This window comes from Microchirus variegatus, assembly GCF_963457635.1.
Source record: "Microchirus variegatus genome assembly, chromosome: 4".
In the NCBI taxonomy this organism is placed as follows: Eukaryota; Metazoa; Chordata; class Actinopteri; order Pleuronectiformes; family Soleidae; genus Microchirus; species Microchirus variegatus.
Genome location: NC_139805.1, coordinates 6,170,651 through 6,184,856, shown reverse-complemented (window position 1 = coordinate 6,184,856; position 14,206 = coordinate 6,170,651). Strand labels below are relative to the sequence as shown.

General features: G+C 43.0%; 1 protein-coding gene across 1 annotated transcript in view; it reads left to right on the top strand.

Moving 5' to 3' along the window:
- syde2 (synapse defective 1, Rho GTPase, homolog 2 (C. elegans)) overlaps positions 1 to 14,206 on the top strand; it is a 51,944-nt gene that overhangs the window by 20,266 nt on the left and 17,472 nt on the right. Inside the window, exons 4-5 of the mRNA XM_083888723.1 lie at positions 2,733 to 3,847; positions 9,003 to 9,129. Of these exons, the coding sequence (XP_083744849.1) occupies positions 2,733 to 3,847; positions 9,003 to 9,129 (1,242 nt within the window). The remainder of the gene's footprint in view (positions 1 to 2,732; positions 3,848 to 9,002; positions 9,130 to 14,206) is intronic.

The window sequence follows — 14,206 nt, the reverse complement described above, 5'->3', positions numbered from 1 at the left end:
TCTGAAAATAGAGCTGGTGATGTTGGCAGGGTCAAGCTCTCCCTCACTCTTCTTTCCACTTTGTATCTCTCCGTGTGTTTTTCTCCCCTTTTACAAAATCCCTCTTTTGTTTCAGAGATGTATTCAAAGTAATTAGCCCGTCAAAACAACAAGTGCATTTTCATAGTTTCAAGTTTCACAGACAAATTTTCCCTACAAGGTTAAAGCTCCCATCATTAAATTATTTGATGTCTAAATGGCTCATCAACCTCTGGACATTGTGTCTTATGTAAAATCTTGGTCTTAAAACGCTATACAAAACATCTTCAAAAAGTGAATTCTTCCTATTGAGTCATGTAGTCCAGCCTTAATCTACCATTAACTCATTCAGTGAGGTATTACCATTCAGGAGTCTAAGACACAGGTTAGCCACAGAGGAAATCTTATAAAAGGAGCGCTGAATGCAGAAAAGGCTGTTTTCCAGTTTGAGAAAAGGCCCACACCTCCTTGTGGGAAAATAGCAGAGATGCCTCTTATTTAAAGAATTCCACTTTGATCATTCACATCGAGGCTGGCAGATTTTTTTCATCCGAGAATAAGAGTGAAAGCATTGAATTCAGGTCAGTGATGGGAATCTTTAGACGTGTTTTAACTGTGTAGAATAGGAACGTGTTAGTTGTCTAGACTCTAGACACAAATGTGATTCAATCAGGTATTCTGTGTATTTACTTGGCTACAAGCAAATCAAAATGCATTGTTACTTTATTATCTATTATGATAGTTACACTTTAAATTTGTTAGTGGATTGAACTTTAAACACCCTCTGTATACTATCTACCATCACTAGTGCTGTTAATAGGTCTGTATTAGGACGAGGTTGTACAATCCCTTAGTGTTTTGCACTCCTGAGGTGTGAGGTGGGTTGGAGCAGGCATCCGAGGGGTTTCCGGGTAGGAGTCATGGTACTGTTTATGGGACAGAAGGTTTCAGGTCCCCATTGTAGTCATCGGGTGTGCACCGTCCTTCTCTGATATTTCGATGACAGGCCCACGACACCTCTAGAGGACTCATCGGCAACACCTGGCATCCCAAATGTGTGCCCCATCAGCTCTTAGCCGTTCTGTGCCACGGAGGCTATTTTGGAGCCCAGTTGACATCTCTCCTTCTTCCAGAGCCATCAGCTTTCCTGTTCAGCTGCATTTGAGAGGGCTTTGATGGCCTGGTGTTGGGCTTGGCCTCAAATTCCCAAGTCCAACTACTACAATAAAAAGGAGTCAAACATAAGACATACCATAATTATGAGACATATCTCATGCTAGAGATCTGGAGCCACTGCGTCTGTGCACGCCACCATCTGGACAACCCTGATGGTTTCCACCATGTGATTTGTGGGCCAGATGGCACTCGCTGTCTTTTGTAAATAGTGTGACGTCATATCAGTCAAACCCTCTGAATTCATTGAATACAAATTATTCGTTAAAACCAAATCGCAACAACTTTGAATCCCCACTTTGTCCAAATGCACCATATATATTTGGACTGCAGTGTCTCTCTCCACCCTTTAGGCATTCCAAAACAAAGGTGCCAAAAAGTGGGATGGTAGTAATCCGACAACTTGGTACCCCTGACTTCTTTTGACAGTGGAAATGCAAATATAAATTGTCAACATGCAACAATTTAACTGAAATGTATCCCTTAGTGGGAACATGGCTTTTGTGAGTAGATGGTGAACATATCAGTGGAGGTTTTAGCCATTATCAGACCAGTCCATGATGGAGACCAAAAGTGAGCTATAAGTGTCCATCAACACAAATTCAAGTGCAATGTCGGTGGTGCTCCATGGTTGTGTCTCCAAATACTTGCTAACAGATTTACCTTAACATCTTCAAAAGTGATTACATGTCATGTCAGTGTGACTGCCAGTTCTCCACTGTAGACTAAACAACGGCTGACACTCCGGCATAGACATCTAGACCCTGAAATTTCATGGAGTAGACATCTAGTTAGGCAAGAGCTGCCCCTCAAGGTCCGGTCCAAATGGTTATTTTTCAACGTGAATAATCACAGAGTAACTCTAGCTCTAGTTGGTGTCTCTGTTCAGACATTTCCCTGCTTATAGGCTGCTGTTTTTCCTGGAGCAACTAATGACATTCCACTTCAGTTTCCCTAATGTTTGAACGAATGAAACTCACTTTTAAAACGCCTCATGGAAACTTCTTGGTGAACAATTTATCTGTTTATTTAAAAACCGTCAATTAGCCTAATTACTGTCTAGGTTTACATCTATAGACTGTACATCTATTATATAGTGCTGAAATGTTTATATGAAGTGTTGCCTGTTCAATGTATCTCTGTCAGTGGATTACTGGGTTGCATGTAAACCTAATGTCTTGATGATGGGCTGCGGAGGTGTAGTTCTTTCCTGGAGACTGTAAATTATGGCTCATGCACACTTTGCCTGTGGGTTTTCTGTCTTTTCTTTCCTGTGTGTCTTCAATGGACATCTGAACAGTTACTTGTAATCACAACAATAACATGGATTTTCTAGTGAAGCCAGTGATTGAAGTGACTTAAAGAACTTGTGGCTGGCAGTAGCCATTTATTCCTGGAAGTAATCCAACAAAAAACTGCTTTGGAATAAAGAATATTTCTACAAAATGTTTCAACTCTTCCAGCATTCAAAGAAAAATTGGTATTCACAATGTGTCACACCAGCTTAACTAACAGTTCCTGCTCTGTTATTTCCTCTGTAGATGTTGCTGACCTGCCCAACGCTGTTGGCTTCTCCCCTCCTTCCAGCCCCAACCCAGCCAAGAAGAGCAGCTCCATCAACTGGTCATTCCCAGACAAGATCAAGTCACCACGTACCGTCAGAAAGATCTCCATGAAGATGAAGAAGCTCCCAGAGCTTAGCCGTAAACTCAGCATCAAGGGGACCCCCAGTAGTAACGAGCTGGAGCCAAGGGCCCACTCCCCTCGAAATAATGCTAGTGGATCAGAGTTTGTCCCCCAAACTTCAGGCCCTACTAGATTGGCAGCACCCGGGAGTGGGCAGGCAAGCCGCAACGTAATCTCACGATACCATCTGGACAGCAGTGTGTCCACACAGCACAGCTTCAGCAAGAAGAAAAGTAATGGCACCTCAAAGTCCGCCAGTAAAGGTGGCTACCTCAGTGATGGTGACTCTCCAGAGCTGGTGGCCAAATCTGGGAAGCACGGCTCTTCAGAAGGGAAAGGAGGGAAAGGCAAGGAGTTGGAAGGAGGTGGATGCTCCAAAGTTAACGGCACAGATCTGGACATTGATGCTTTCCGCCATTACAGCTTCACAGAGCAGCCCAAGTGCAGCCAGTACATCTCTGGACTGATGAGCCTGCATTTTTATGGTGCCGAGGACCTCAAACCTCCACGCGTTGACTCTCGAGATGTATACTGCGCCATTCAAGTGGACTCTGTGAACAAAGCACGAACTGCACTCCTCACATGTCGTACCGCCTTCCTAGACATGGACCACACATTTAACATTGAACTGGAGAATGCCCAGCATCTAAAGCTGGTGGTGTTCAGTTGGGAGCCCACGCCGAGACGCAACCGCGTCTGCTGCCACGGCACGGTGGTCCTGCCTGCACTCTTCCGGGTGACGCGCTCACACCAGCTGGCGGTGAAGCTGGAGCCGCGGGGGCTGATCTACGTCAAGCTGAGCCTGATGGAGCAGTGGCAGAACTCACTGGATGGCGGGCCAGGTGGAAACAGGGAACCCCAGGTGTTTGGTGTGGAGGCGTGGCGGGTGGTGGAGAAGGAGAACACGGGACTGATGGTGCCACTGCTCATAAGCAAGTGCATCAATGAGATAGAGAAGAGAGGCTGTCAGGTGAGTCTGCGTATGATTCAGTGTGTTTGACAAGGAGACGGACCAGGTCAAAGGTCCTGGCCCTGGTTTGTCTTAAAGCATAACCATCTATCCTCTTGTGTCCATGTCCATTACAATTTTGACATATCTTGGTTTGTCCATTTGTGGTCAGTTAACAAATACCTTAAATGGAACAGCAACACATTTGAACATTTTTTGAACTATTTAGACTTAAATGAGTGATCACTGCAAATACTTTATTTTCATCACAATATTCATTTATAGTAATTTCCCAGAGATCAAAGTGAGCTCCCTTGAAGTCTCAAGGACATGAAGTTTCATGGAGTGAAACTTGAGAAAGTCGAGAGCAAATCCACACTTTTGCCAAACCAGAAGTAATACATTTTTGATAGTTTGTTTGTAACAATAATTATTTATAGTGTTTGTGAATCAGTCAGCCAATAACTTTAATATATTGAAATGATATATTCTATGCATTTCTAAAGGCAAGTGTTAGAACTACTTTCAGCCTGTTCTGTAAATTAAAAATAGAAGGGAATTCATTTGAAAAGGAGCGAGATACAATTATACAATGCATGTTTCGTGTGGATTGAAAGAACATGGGGAGACGTAATCTTACATTCAGAGCATCCTTTTAGCTTTGTGTTCCATGTGTTCACCCTGCAGCCAGTAATAATGCCGCACGACTGGCATGAGCAGAAAAGATACAAGGGACGTGCGCTATGTGCTACACTTCATGATGGCATTGAGCTTTCCTGAGGCGACTGGCTCTTTTATGCAGAGAGAAGAAAGACCGACTTTTAAGAGACTGGTGTGGTGGTGACGATGTTGGAGTAGATCATGTGATTGTCCTCTCCCCCCCATCCATATATTTTGTGTCCTTTGAAGCCCAGAAAGAGGTGGTGGTGTTCCTCCTAATTAGAGCTGAGACAGGGGCAGTAAAAGTGTCTGGCCACTGTTCCTGACTGATCACTCTGGGCAGGGGGTGCATGCCAGGGGCAGTGGATGCCTGGAGCCAACATTCAAACATTAGACCTCTCCAAGCAAGCCTGTCTGTCAAATTAGAGCCCGCCCTCATGTGCAGCCTGCTCACAGAAGTCTCTTTCACACTGAAATTAGTGGGTATACCCCGGGATTGTTGGGGTTTTGCTTAGGTTCCCCAATTTTAAAGATCTACCAAGAAAACCCTAACCCTAAAAAGGCATCATAGTGTTGAAGCCATTACAAATCTAAAAAGTGGATTGCATGCATTTCACCAGAGAGTGAATTATCATTAAACCCATTTAAACCAAGGATTAAAATGTTTTTTGACCAGTGGGAATGTGGTACAACGCTTGGCACTTGAAGTGGGAACAAAAAGGTTTTCCACTTTGCTGCTTCATCATTCATTGGAATGAACATCCATCCATCTGTTCGATCGAGATGGGGTCATGGGGGTAGCAGCTCTAGTAGGGGTCCCCAGACTTCCCTTTTCCCTGGCCAAATCATCCAACTCTGACTGGGGAATCCCCTGGTGCTCTCAGATCAGTGAGGAGATATAATCTCTCCGACTAGTTCCTGGTCTGCCCTGAGGTCTCCTCTCACTTAGACGTGCCAGGAACACCTCCCTCGGGAGGCGCCCCAGTGGCATCCTTACAAGGTGCCTGAACCACCTGAACTGTCTACTTTCCAAGCAACCCTCCTGGGGTGAGCTGAGCTTTTCACCCTATCTCTACCCCTGCCACACTTTTGAGAAAAATAATTTAGGCCTCTTGTACATGCGATCTTGTCCTTTCTGTCATGACCCATCGCTCATGACCATACGAAGGTGGTGAGGGTAGGAACGAAGATCAAGAACAGTGCAGAAGAGTGAACTGCTCCGATTCTCCAGGACAATCTCATGCTCCATTGTTCCCTCACTCGTGAACAAGAACCCAAAATCACTTAGATTATCATAAATCTGTCAATGATGTCCTCACAACAACCAATTGGAGCCAACATTCAAACATTAGACCTCTCCAAGCAAGCCTGTCTGTCAAATTAGAGCCCGCCCTCATGTGCAGTCTGCTCACAGAAGTCTCTTTCACACTGAAATTAGTGGGTATACCCGGGATTGTTGGGGTTTTGCTTAGGTTCCCCAATTTTAAAGATCTACCAAGAAAACCCTAACCCTAAAAAGGCATCATAGTGTTGAAGCCATTACAAATCTAAAAAGAATTGTTTAGTTTATCTTAGTGTATCATTCATCACAGTTTTCCAAAACCAATTTTAACAGTTCAACTTTTTGCTTACTTAAGTTAACATAGTTGATTGATCTCTCTGATGCTTGTCATATTAGTGCTTCAACACATTAGGCAATTACATGACCTTGATTGTGCACTTTCCATAATTTGGGGGGCTGGAACTGTCGCCTCAGGGAAGCTGTCCAAGATGCACTGTGGCACAAGTTCACCTATTTGACCTCTTCATGGGCTGTAGCTTTTCACAAGTTATCCATTTTAGTCGGTTCACTCAGGTTCCCTCTGTTTGTCTTGCTCACTCTGCTTCATCCCGCCACACCGTGAGTCCCATCTGTTTCTGTCTCGCCTGTGTTATGTCTGTTTCTCCCTCTGTCTCCCCCTGTTTTTCCACTCAGTCTTGACTCCTGTCCCTCACAGTGTTTTTTCTCTTAATCACTCTCCCCCTTCTTTAATTACAGGGAGGGTATCAGGGTATCAGTCAGAGATCAAGTGTAAGTGCTCCTCCAGGTTGGAGGCAGACAGAGGTTAGGACGGGGGTTGACACCAGATCCCGGAGGAATTTTGTTCAGGTTGTGTCACTGAAGCACGCTCAGTCAGACGTGTAGCTGTGCGCCTTTACAAATGATTATGTGGATCTCTGATGGAGTCTCTTTTTCAGAAGGAATTGCGTGTCCTCGGGGGCTTCTCTGAGCTTTTATGACGCTGGATGATTGTGGGTGTTTTGAAAAGACTGCAGATAATGTCTGTGTCAGATGCGGGAGTTACGTTAGTGAGCCCATTAAAAAGATATATTTTATAAAGGGAGCTGTCCCAGTTACCTTCATACATTCTGTCAAACATGACAGAGAAAGAGGGAACACATGTTGTGACATGTTGTCGCAAATGTGTTATGTTGTCGAGGAACTGCAGCTATAGCAAATGTGATTATTGTCTGACCTGCCATAATCAATCAGAATATCTAAACTAGATATTCAGTACTCTGCGATATAAAACAGAGTAAAACAGAAAAAATCCCCATAAGAAATGAGTTGGAAATTGATAATATGGTCAAATAGGCGACATCGTTTTGTTTTCTTATATGGAATTAGTTTAGTTTAGTTCGTCGGCTTCAGAAATAACCGTTGGGCTTTTAAGTTGTGTAAAGGTCAAAAGTCTTTGTTAAATTATGACAATATTGTCACAGGTTGACTAATATTTAGCTGCAGACTGTGGTGTTGTCTTTATCTTGTGGGGATTATTATACAAAACATGAATATGAAGATTGTGTTTGGCATTTTCCAACAGTTTACTGAACAAAAAACTAACAGATTCATCTAGAGAAGAATCTTTGTTTTGTTTGCATATATCTTTTAAGTATTTAAAATCATGCCTTTCTGATTGCATTCATAAATGTCTGTTCTCCTGTGAAATGTATATACGGGGAATAGGGCTGAATGGTTTTGAATTAATATCTAATTGCAATTATTTTGACAGGAATTGCGGTTGCGATGTCAATCACGATATCACAGGGAATGGTCATTTTTACCTCACTATCCTCATTTTCGTTTGAATTCATTACTGTGTGATATTTTGTGCAGTTCTGTGAGAAACAAAGACGTTCTCTTCCATCGGTAGAATAAGATGTGTAAAGATCAAGAAAATAATGAATCTAAAATGATATTTTGACACCCCCGCGACCCTCCGGTGGAGTATAAAAACGGTAGATGATGGATGGATGGATATTTTGATATACTTTTTGGCTTTAATTTTGAGATCCAAATTTTTTAATTTCAAAATTGCAGTAGGCTTTTACACTTTTGATAACATTTTGATCAATTGTTCAGCCCTTATGGAGAATCTTTACATTATGCCTGTACGTGTTTTGTTTAGTTTAATTTGGAAGTTAAAGATAAGATATTGTCAAAGTAAATAATTGGTCCTTCAGTCGGCATGCAGCCGCTCTGCGGTCGATGGGTCTCATTTGGTGCTTTGGTCATTGTGTCCGCTCTCGTTCTACATTTGGCTCTTAGCTGGTGCTGCTTGTTGTGTTGCCCGGCAGCCAAAGTGCATAAGTGCGAGCCCTCTTTCCGCTAACAGCTGTTCCCCGCCTGCACTTGGGCTCTCCCCCTAAAGAGAGAGAGACTCTTTTTTTTTTTTTTTTTTTCTGAATGGACTTGTTGTTCATTGTACCCAATGACTTGTGTTTACTCTCACACAAAGCCAAATCCCTGCCTAATCTGTCCTGCTCTCTCCCTCTCATGTGAGGTTTAGAAAGCACTGCTCAACTGGAAGAGCAGAGCAGAGCTCGCGAATACTCGGCCCTGGTGGGATGGGGAGACATTATAGTGCTCCTACACTGGAGCCCGGAAAGGCCACTAGTGTGTGTGTGTGTATGTGTGTGTGTGTGTGTGTGTGTGTGTGTGTGTTCTGGACCCGACCCGCCATTCACAGCCCACTGATTTAACACGTTACTGGGGCAACCACACCAGTTGGTCTGCTATGCCACATACCAGACAGACACATGTAGGAGAAATTATGGTATGTCTGTAACTGGGCTTAATCCTAACATAACAAAGAGTCTACTGGTGCCAAGTTTCAACTATCAAATGTCAAATGTCCTGAGGAAATAGTTAGGAGTTCCTTCAGGTCACATGCTGGAGGCTTAGGCAAAGAAACATGGATGGTTTACTGCAGGACAAAAAGTACAACATCGAGTCTGAATCTTTTCGTTTTTCAGTCGGCTACTTGTAGAAGCCCAGTTCTGTGTCTCACTGGCTATTGTTTTTGAAGAATACATTTTGTAGAGAGAAAACAGACTAGCGTTCTGAGGCGAGTTTTTATTTTTCTGTGAAATCCCCTCTTGCTTCTGTTCATTACTTGCTTCTCTGTCGACTCTTTGCCTCCTAAAGCCATGCATATTTATTTGACCTACTTGTGTGTTTGCGTGCGTTTGCCAGGTGGTCGGTCTCTACCGTCTGTGCGGATCCGCGGCTGTGAAGAAGGAGCTACGTGAGGCATTCGAGAGGGACAGCCACGGCGTGGAGCTGTGTGAAAATACATATCCCGACATCAACGTGATCACAGGTAAAAAAACACGCACAAGATCGCCACACGCACTCGCACAAAGGGGATAGATATGTTTCCAAAATACCATTATCATTGTTTTTCCATAAATCAATACAACTGAACAATTATATAAAACCTATTCTTAGGAATAACACTTGTTTTACAATAAATCTTAAAATGCTTAAAACTATAGTAATAGTAAGGACTGGGTAAAAACGGGGGAATACCATGATCTACACTCTGGATATGCAGCCTGCAGTACAATAAAAAAATTGAGAGCTTGAGGCATAACATGGATATTAATTTGGAGTCTGGGCTTAGTATTGATCCAGTCTTGTGTCTGAACGGGTGTCTTGGCTGTTTATATATAGGCATATATGCATGTCTCAGAATCTGTGAAGCATTCCAGTCGTCAACATAGCTGTTGTGGACTGATGTCTGAGGGAAGGGCCAACGCACGCACGCGCGCACGCGCGCACGCGCGCACGCGCGCACGCACGTGCGCATGCACAGTTTTGGTCATTCTTGAACCAAACAGGTTAGCTCATGTTTTGCTTTATGATCACAAAGGCTATTTAGATGCATCTTGGCCGATGTGATGAAGTGGACATGACTAATATGTACCCACACACCCACACACAGGATGCAATGACGGGTTGAGCAGCGTGTCCGTGAAACTTGTCCTGGGCCAAGCTGAAGACACAGGCTCTTACAGACGACCTCTGTGCTATAGAAGTTGTACATGCAAACAAGCCGTGCAAATTAATTACGCGTACGGCTTTGTCCAAAAAATGTCAAAAACCTCTTTTGAAATATACAGTATTATGTATGGCAGTGTCAAACATTTGGTTGATTTTGTTTGCCTGGAACACACACAGGAATAGCGTGCAGTGCACCGTTTGATTTCTTCTCCTTGTTGATGCACAAAGGACAAGGTTATTAGTGTCCATGTATTTGATCTTCACAAAGGAATATATCATGGACAAAGGCCCCCTTTACCCCTGGCATTAAAATGTGTTTTTGTGATTGGAGAGCACTTGACCTCTTGTAAGTACAGGTGTAAATGCACCCAAGACGCATTGAGGACGGATTGTTATCTGATCCGCCAAACCACTTCAGGAGGTGGTCCAAGACTCGTTGTGACCACATTCAGCATGAAGTTTCACTTCTCTGATGTGTCTGATCGATATCCGGTCACAGAAAACACACAGTGTCACACCTGTTTGATTGTTTCACATCTTGTTTCCCGTTTAGTCATTTGTTTCAGTGCCACTCAACTATCAAATTTCACGTTGTTTTCGATCGAATTTTGTGAAATTAAAAAATGGAAACGTTTGAGTTGCAGTCTCTGGGTCACCTAAATTAGCCACATGATTTGATCAAGTAACGAACAGCAGATTTTAGGGTGTGTGGGAGAGGTTGTAGAAAATGATGTAGTCATGATTTTTTTTTTTTCTCTCACAAAAAAAGAGGACGGCGGTGGAAACCCCTACACATTGTAGGAACTGCTGTTGGTTTTGGGAAGAGGCCCCGTATAGGCGTTGTCCTATCATGCCTGCTTTGATCCACTTGCATTTGCATGGCAGGGCAAAGAACACAGTTAACAGATGAGTGGGTTAGGAAAAAAGGGCCAGCACCAGCGTGGATTGTTGGTTTTTGCTCGTTGCCTAAATTTGCTCTGCCAAGCGAGTTGCTGTCGCAGATTGTCCACCGAGCGAGGGAAGAGGACGGTAGTGAAGTTGGGGGTGGGGCTGCTGGATGACATGGACAAAAAAAAAAAACGTTAATCATGAGAAACATTTTCAAATCAGTCGATATCAATAATTATCATGATAAATGTAAGATGATTAAAAGCTGAAACATTCAAAGTGATTGAAACATTGCATTGGCATGTATTCCGTGTGTTTCAAGAAATTACTTTTGTTTTAAATCCATAGTTTGTATATTATTTTTTGTTGTATCAAATAATGAAAAAAATCTAATTAAAGAGGAACCTCTGCATTTTTGAGTCACTAATAAGCGAAAAGCAAAAAAGGATGAGCAATGAAGAGTGGGTGTGTCACGTGGCTAATTTAAAAGCAGAGGTAGTGAAAGGGATTATCCGGAGGTCAGAGTTCAATCCAAAGCTTGCAAAACATGCCCAGTGTGCAGCCTTCCATTGTTTCAAATCACAATCCAGTCAAAGGAACCAGAAAATGTGTCATCAACACGAGCAACAAGCTGTGAAAAATCAAGGCAAACAACATTATCTTCGGCAGTTTGCGCTTGGCAGTGCTCGGCGTTCTCCTCCTGAGTTGATCTGTGTATCACACTCTGTGGACACTTAATGAATGAATGAATGAATGAATGAATGAATGAATGAATGAATCGTTTATTTCGGGCATGACAAGTAATCAACATCTGCATACATCATCATTTATATTCATACACATGACCGAAAGGGACAGCGGGAGAAGCAAAGCTTATCTAGTTCCGCCCCCATTACCCATACAATTTTATTACTTCTTTTTTTTTTTCTTCCTTTTTTTTTTTTTCATGTTAACTTTCGACATTTTGTGATAGACGGCAGTGATCATCTGCAATGTTTTGCATGATGTAGACATAAGGTATTCTTTATAGAATCTACAGAGTCACTGGAAATTGTTGTAAAACTAAGGCAAAAGTAAAATATATATAATATCATAGTATAATAAATATAATAATATATATAATATAATATAAATATACATTGCAATAGAATTTTCCTCACTTATTGCCATAGGTATTGGTATAGACTCATTTGAAACTATGTTTATTGTTTCAACAACTGCACTTGGCACTAAATGTACCCAAAACTGAACACTGTGACTTCTTCATGGGTCAGTGGCCTTGCCCATGAATTGCTCCTCCTCTAAATGAAGTTTTCTGAATCGGAATCGGAATCTGAAGTAAAGGAAATTACGGCAAAAAACGTTAAGTATTTGGATTTGAAAAGGACGTCTGTCAGAGTGGATGAAATACAACAGTCTTTAAGTCATGGTCGTGAGTCACGTAACAAACACCCCATTGAACCACAGCTTGACATCTTTACACAGAGTGAAATAAACAAGACTCAATGTGTTAAATATTAGTTAGCTCTAAAGGTGCTGGGAGAGGTGGTGGTTATTTTTGGACATGGCTTTGGCGGGATGTTGTCCAGCTTGTAGCTTTGCCTTGGACACTGAGAGAGATTTTTAACTGACATGTCATTTAAAAATCCCATAATACCGTGTTTATGTTTTGAGGCTTTGTCTCGTCGGCATTTTCTTCAACCACAGCAATGAGAGCATTCTTTGTTGCTGTAAAATGCAATTTATTGCAAATAACCCACGAGTTGATAAGACAAATAAACATGTAATCACTTTGGGAAGGGTTTGTTTGTAGGGGGACAGTTTAGTAACTGAATAATGATTAAGCCCTCAAGCTCATCCTGTTTGGCCTTAGTGTGGAATCAAAGCTTCTACAGTGAAGCAGTGATGGGAAACTGGTTCAGTTATGTGTTATGGAAAAAGAAAAGCCATGTGTCCCGAGCTCTGCTGGTGGAGAGCCCTGAGCAGTTATTGATCCTAGTTTGTGGTTATTTTAATTTGGCTTTTCCATAGACTACTTCCCTGCTCCCCCCCAAACCCCGGCCCTCAGGAGTACTTGAGTGAAGACAAGGAAAGTCATTAACAAGTGCCCCCTTTGTTGCCGAACAAACACAGATGGTATTTGGCTCATGCATGGGGGATTAGCTGAACCCTGGGCCGTCCAGAGAAGCGGCGAACCACTTTACAATGACCTCCAGGAACTGTGTGGGTGTCCGGATATTTCTTTAATAGGATTCACAGGTTTTGCGGATGTATTTTCCGAGTTCACACGTGGGCGTCCGTGCGTCTGAGTTAAAACTGAGTTTTCTTATTTTACATTTTTTTTTGGGGGGTGAGCGAGGGCTGTGCAAAGTGAAAAGCTAACACAGTGCAGAGCTTTATGGTGCCGGTCGGACAAGGCAGCAGTACACACACTTCTCCTCTGGCCCCCCCCCCCAGTGCTGTGGGGGCGTGCAAGACAGCAGGGAGGGGGGCAGGACGGAGAACAAACCCCCCGTTTGTTCTCCGGGGTGAAGCGTCGACCGCGGCACTGACAGGAGGAATGACCTTCCGCTTTGTTTGAACAACAGGTCAAAGGTAGAACCGTGCCCCGGTGCATTGTGTGCCATGTAGTCTTTGGTGGCACATTTGAGACGTTCAAATAGTCTGAATCGATTAAGGAAAACAGAGCGCCTGTTGTCCGTAGCTGTAGTGTTTGTTTGTTTGTTTGTCCTTGAAGCTGCTTGTGATTTCAGCACCACGGTGGTCACACACGTGTGTCGTTCTCCAGACTCCCCAGCACTTTAAATGTGAGAGGACAGATGCTCAGCGGGAGCTTGTTGTCAGCTTGGCACCTGAAGAGGAAGCACACCTGTTCATCCCTCCTCCCATGACCTTGGTGCATGTGTGTGTGTGTGTGTGTGTGTGTGTGTGTGTGTGTGTGTGTGTGTGTGTGTGTGTGTGTGTGTGTGTGTGTTCTTGTCACATTTTCTGACATAAACGCTGTCCTCATAGAAACCAAAGCCTGGTCCAAATGAGGCAGCGCCACATTTCTAAAGAAACTGGTTAAGTTTAGGTTCTAAAATTTGAATTGCGCCAAGGATGAGGCTTTGTTTAGACCAGGGGTGTCAAACGTACGGCCCGTTGGACAGAACCAGCCCACCGGAGGGTTTCGATCCGGCCCGCAGGATGAATTTGGGAGTCCAATCATAATGTGATAAATTTTACTTTTCAGTTTCAGATACCTGTGACTAAATGTTTTACGCAACTTATTTTTGTTGTTCATCATGTGTTTTGTAAAAAGATGCTTCATTAACTGTAAAACAACGAGAAAAGAGATCTTGTTATTTATAGGTTATTATGCTATTATTTTACTGCTCTGGCCCACTGAACTAAAATGAGTCTAACACGCCTGGTTTAGACTTTCCAAATGAATGGAGGTCAATGAGAGTCCTTAAAAGGATAGCTGTGTGAGCCTGTGTGTATGTGTGCGTGCTGATCAGGGCCTA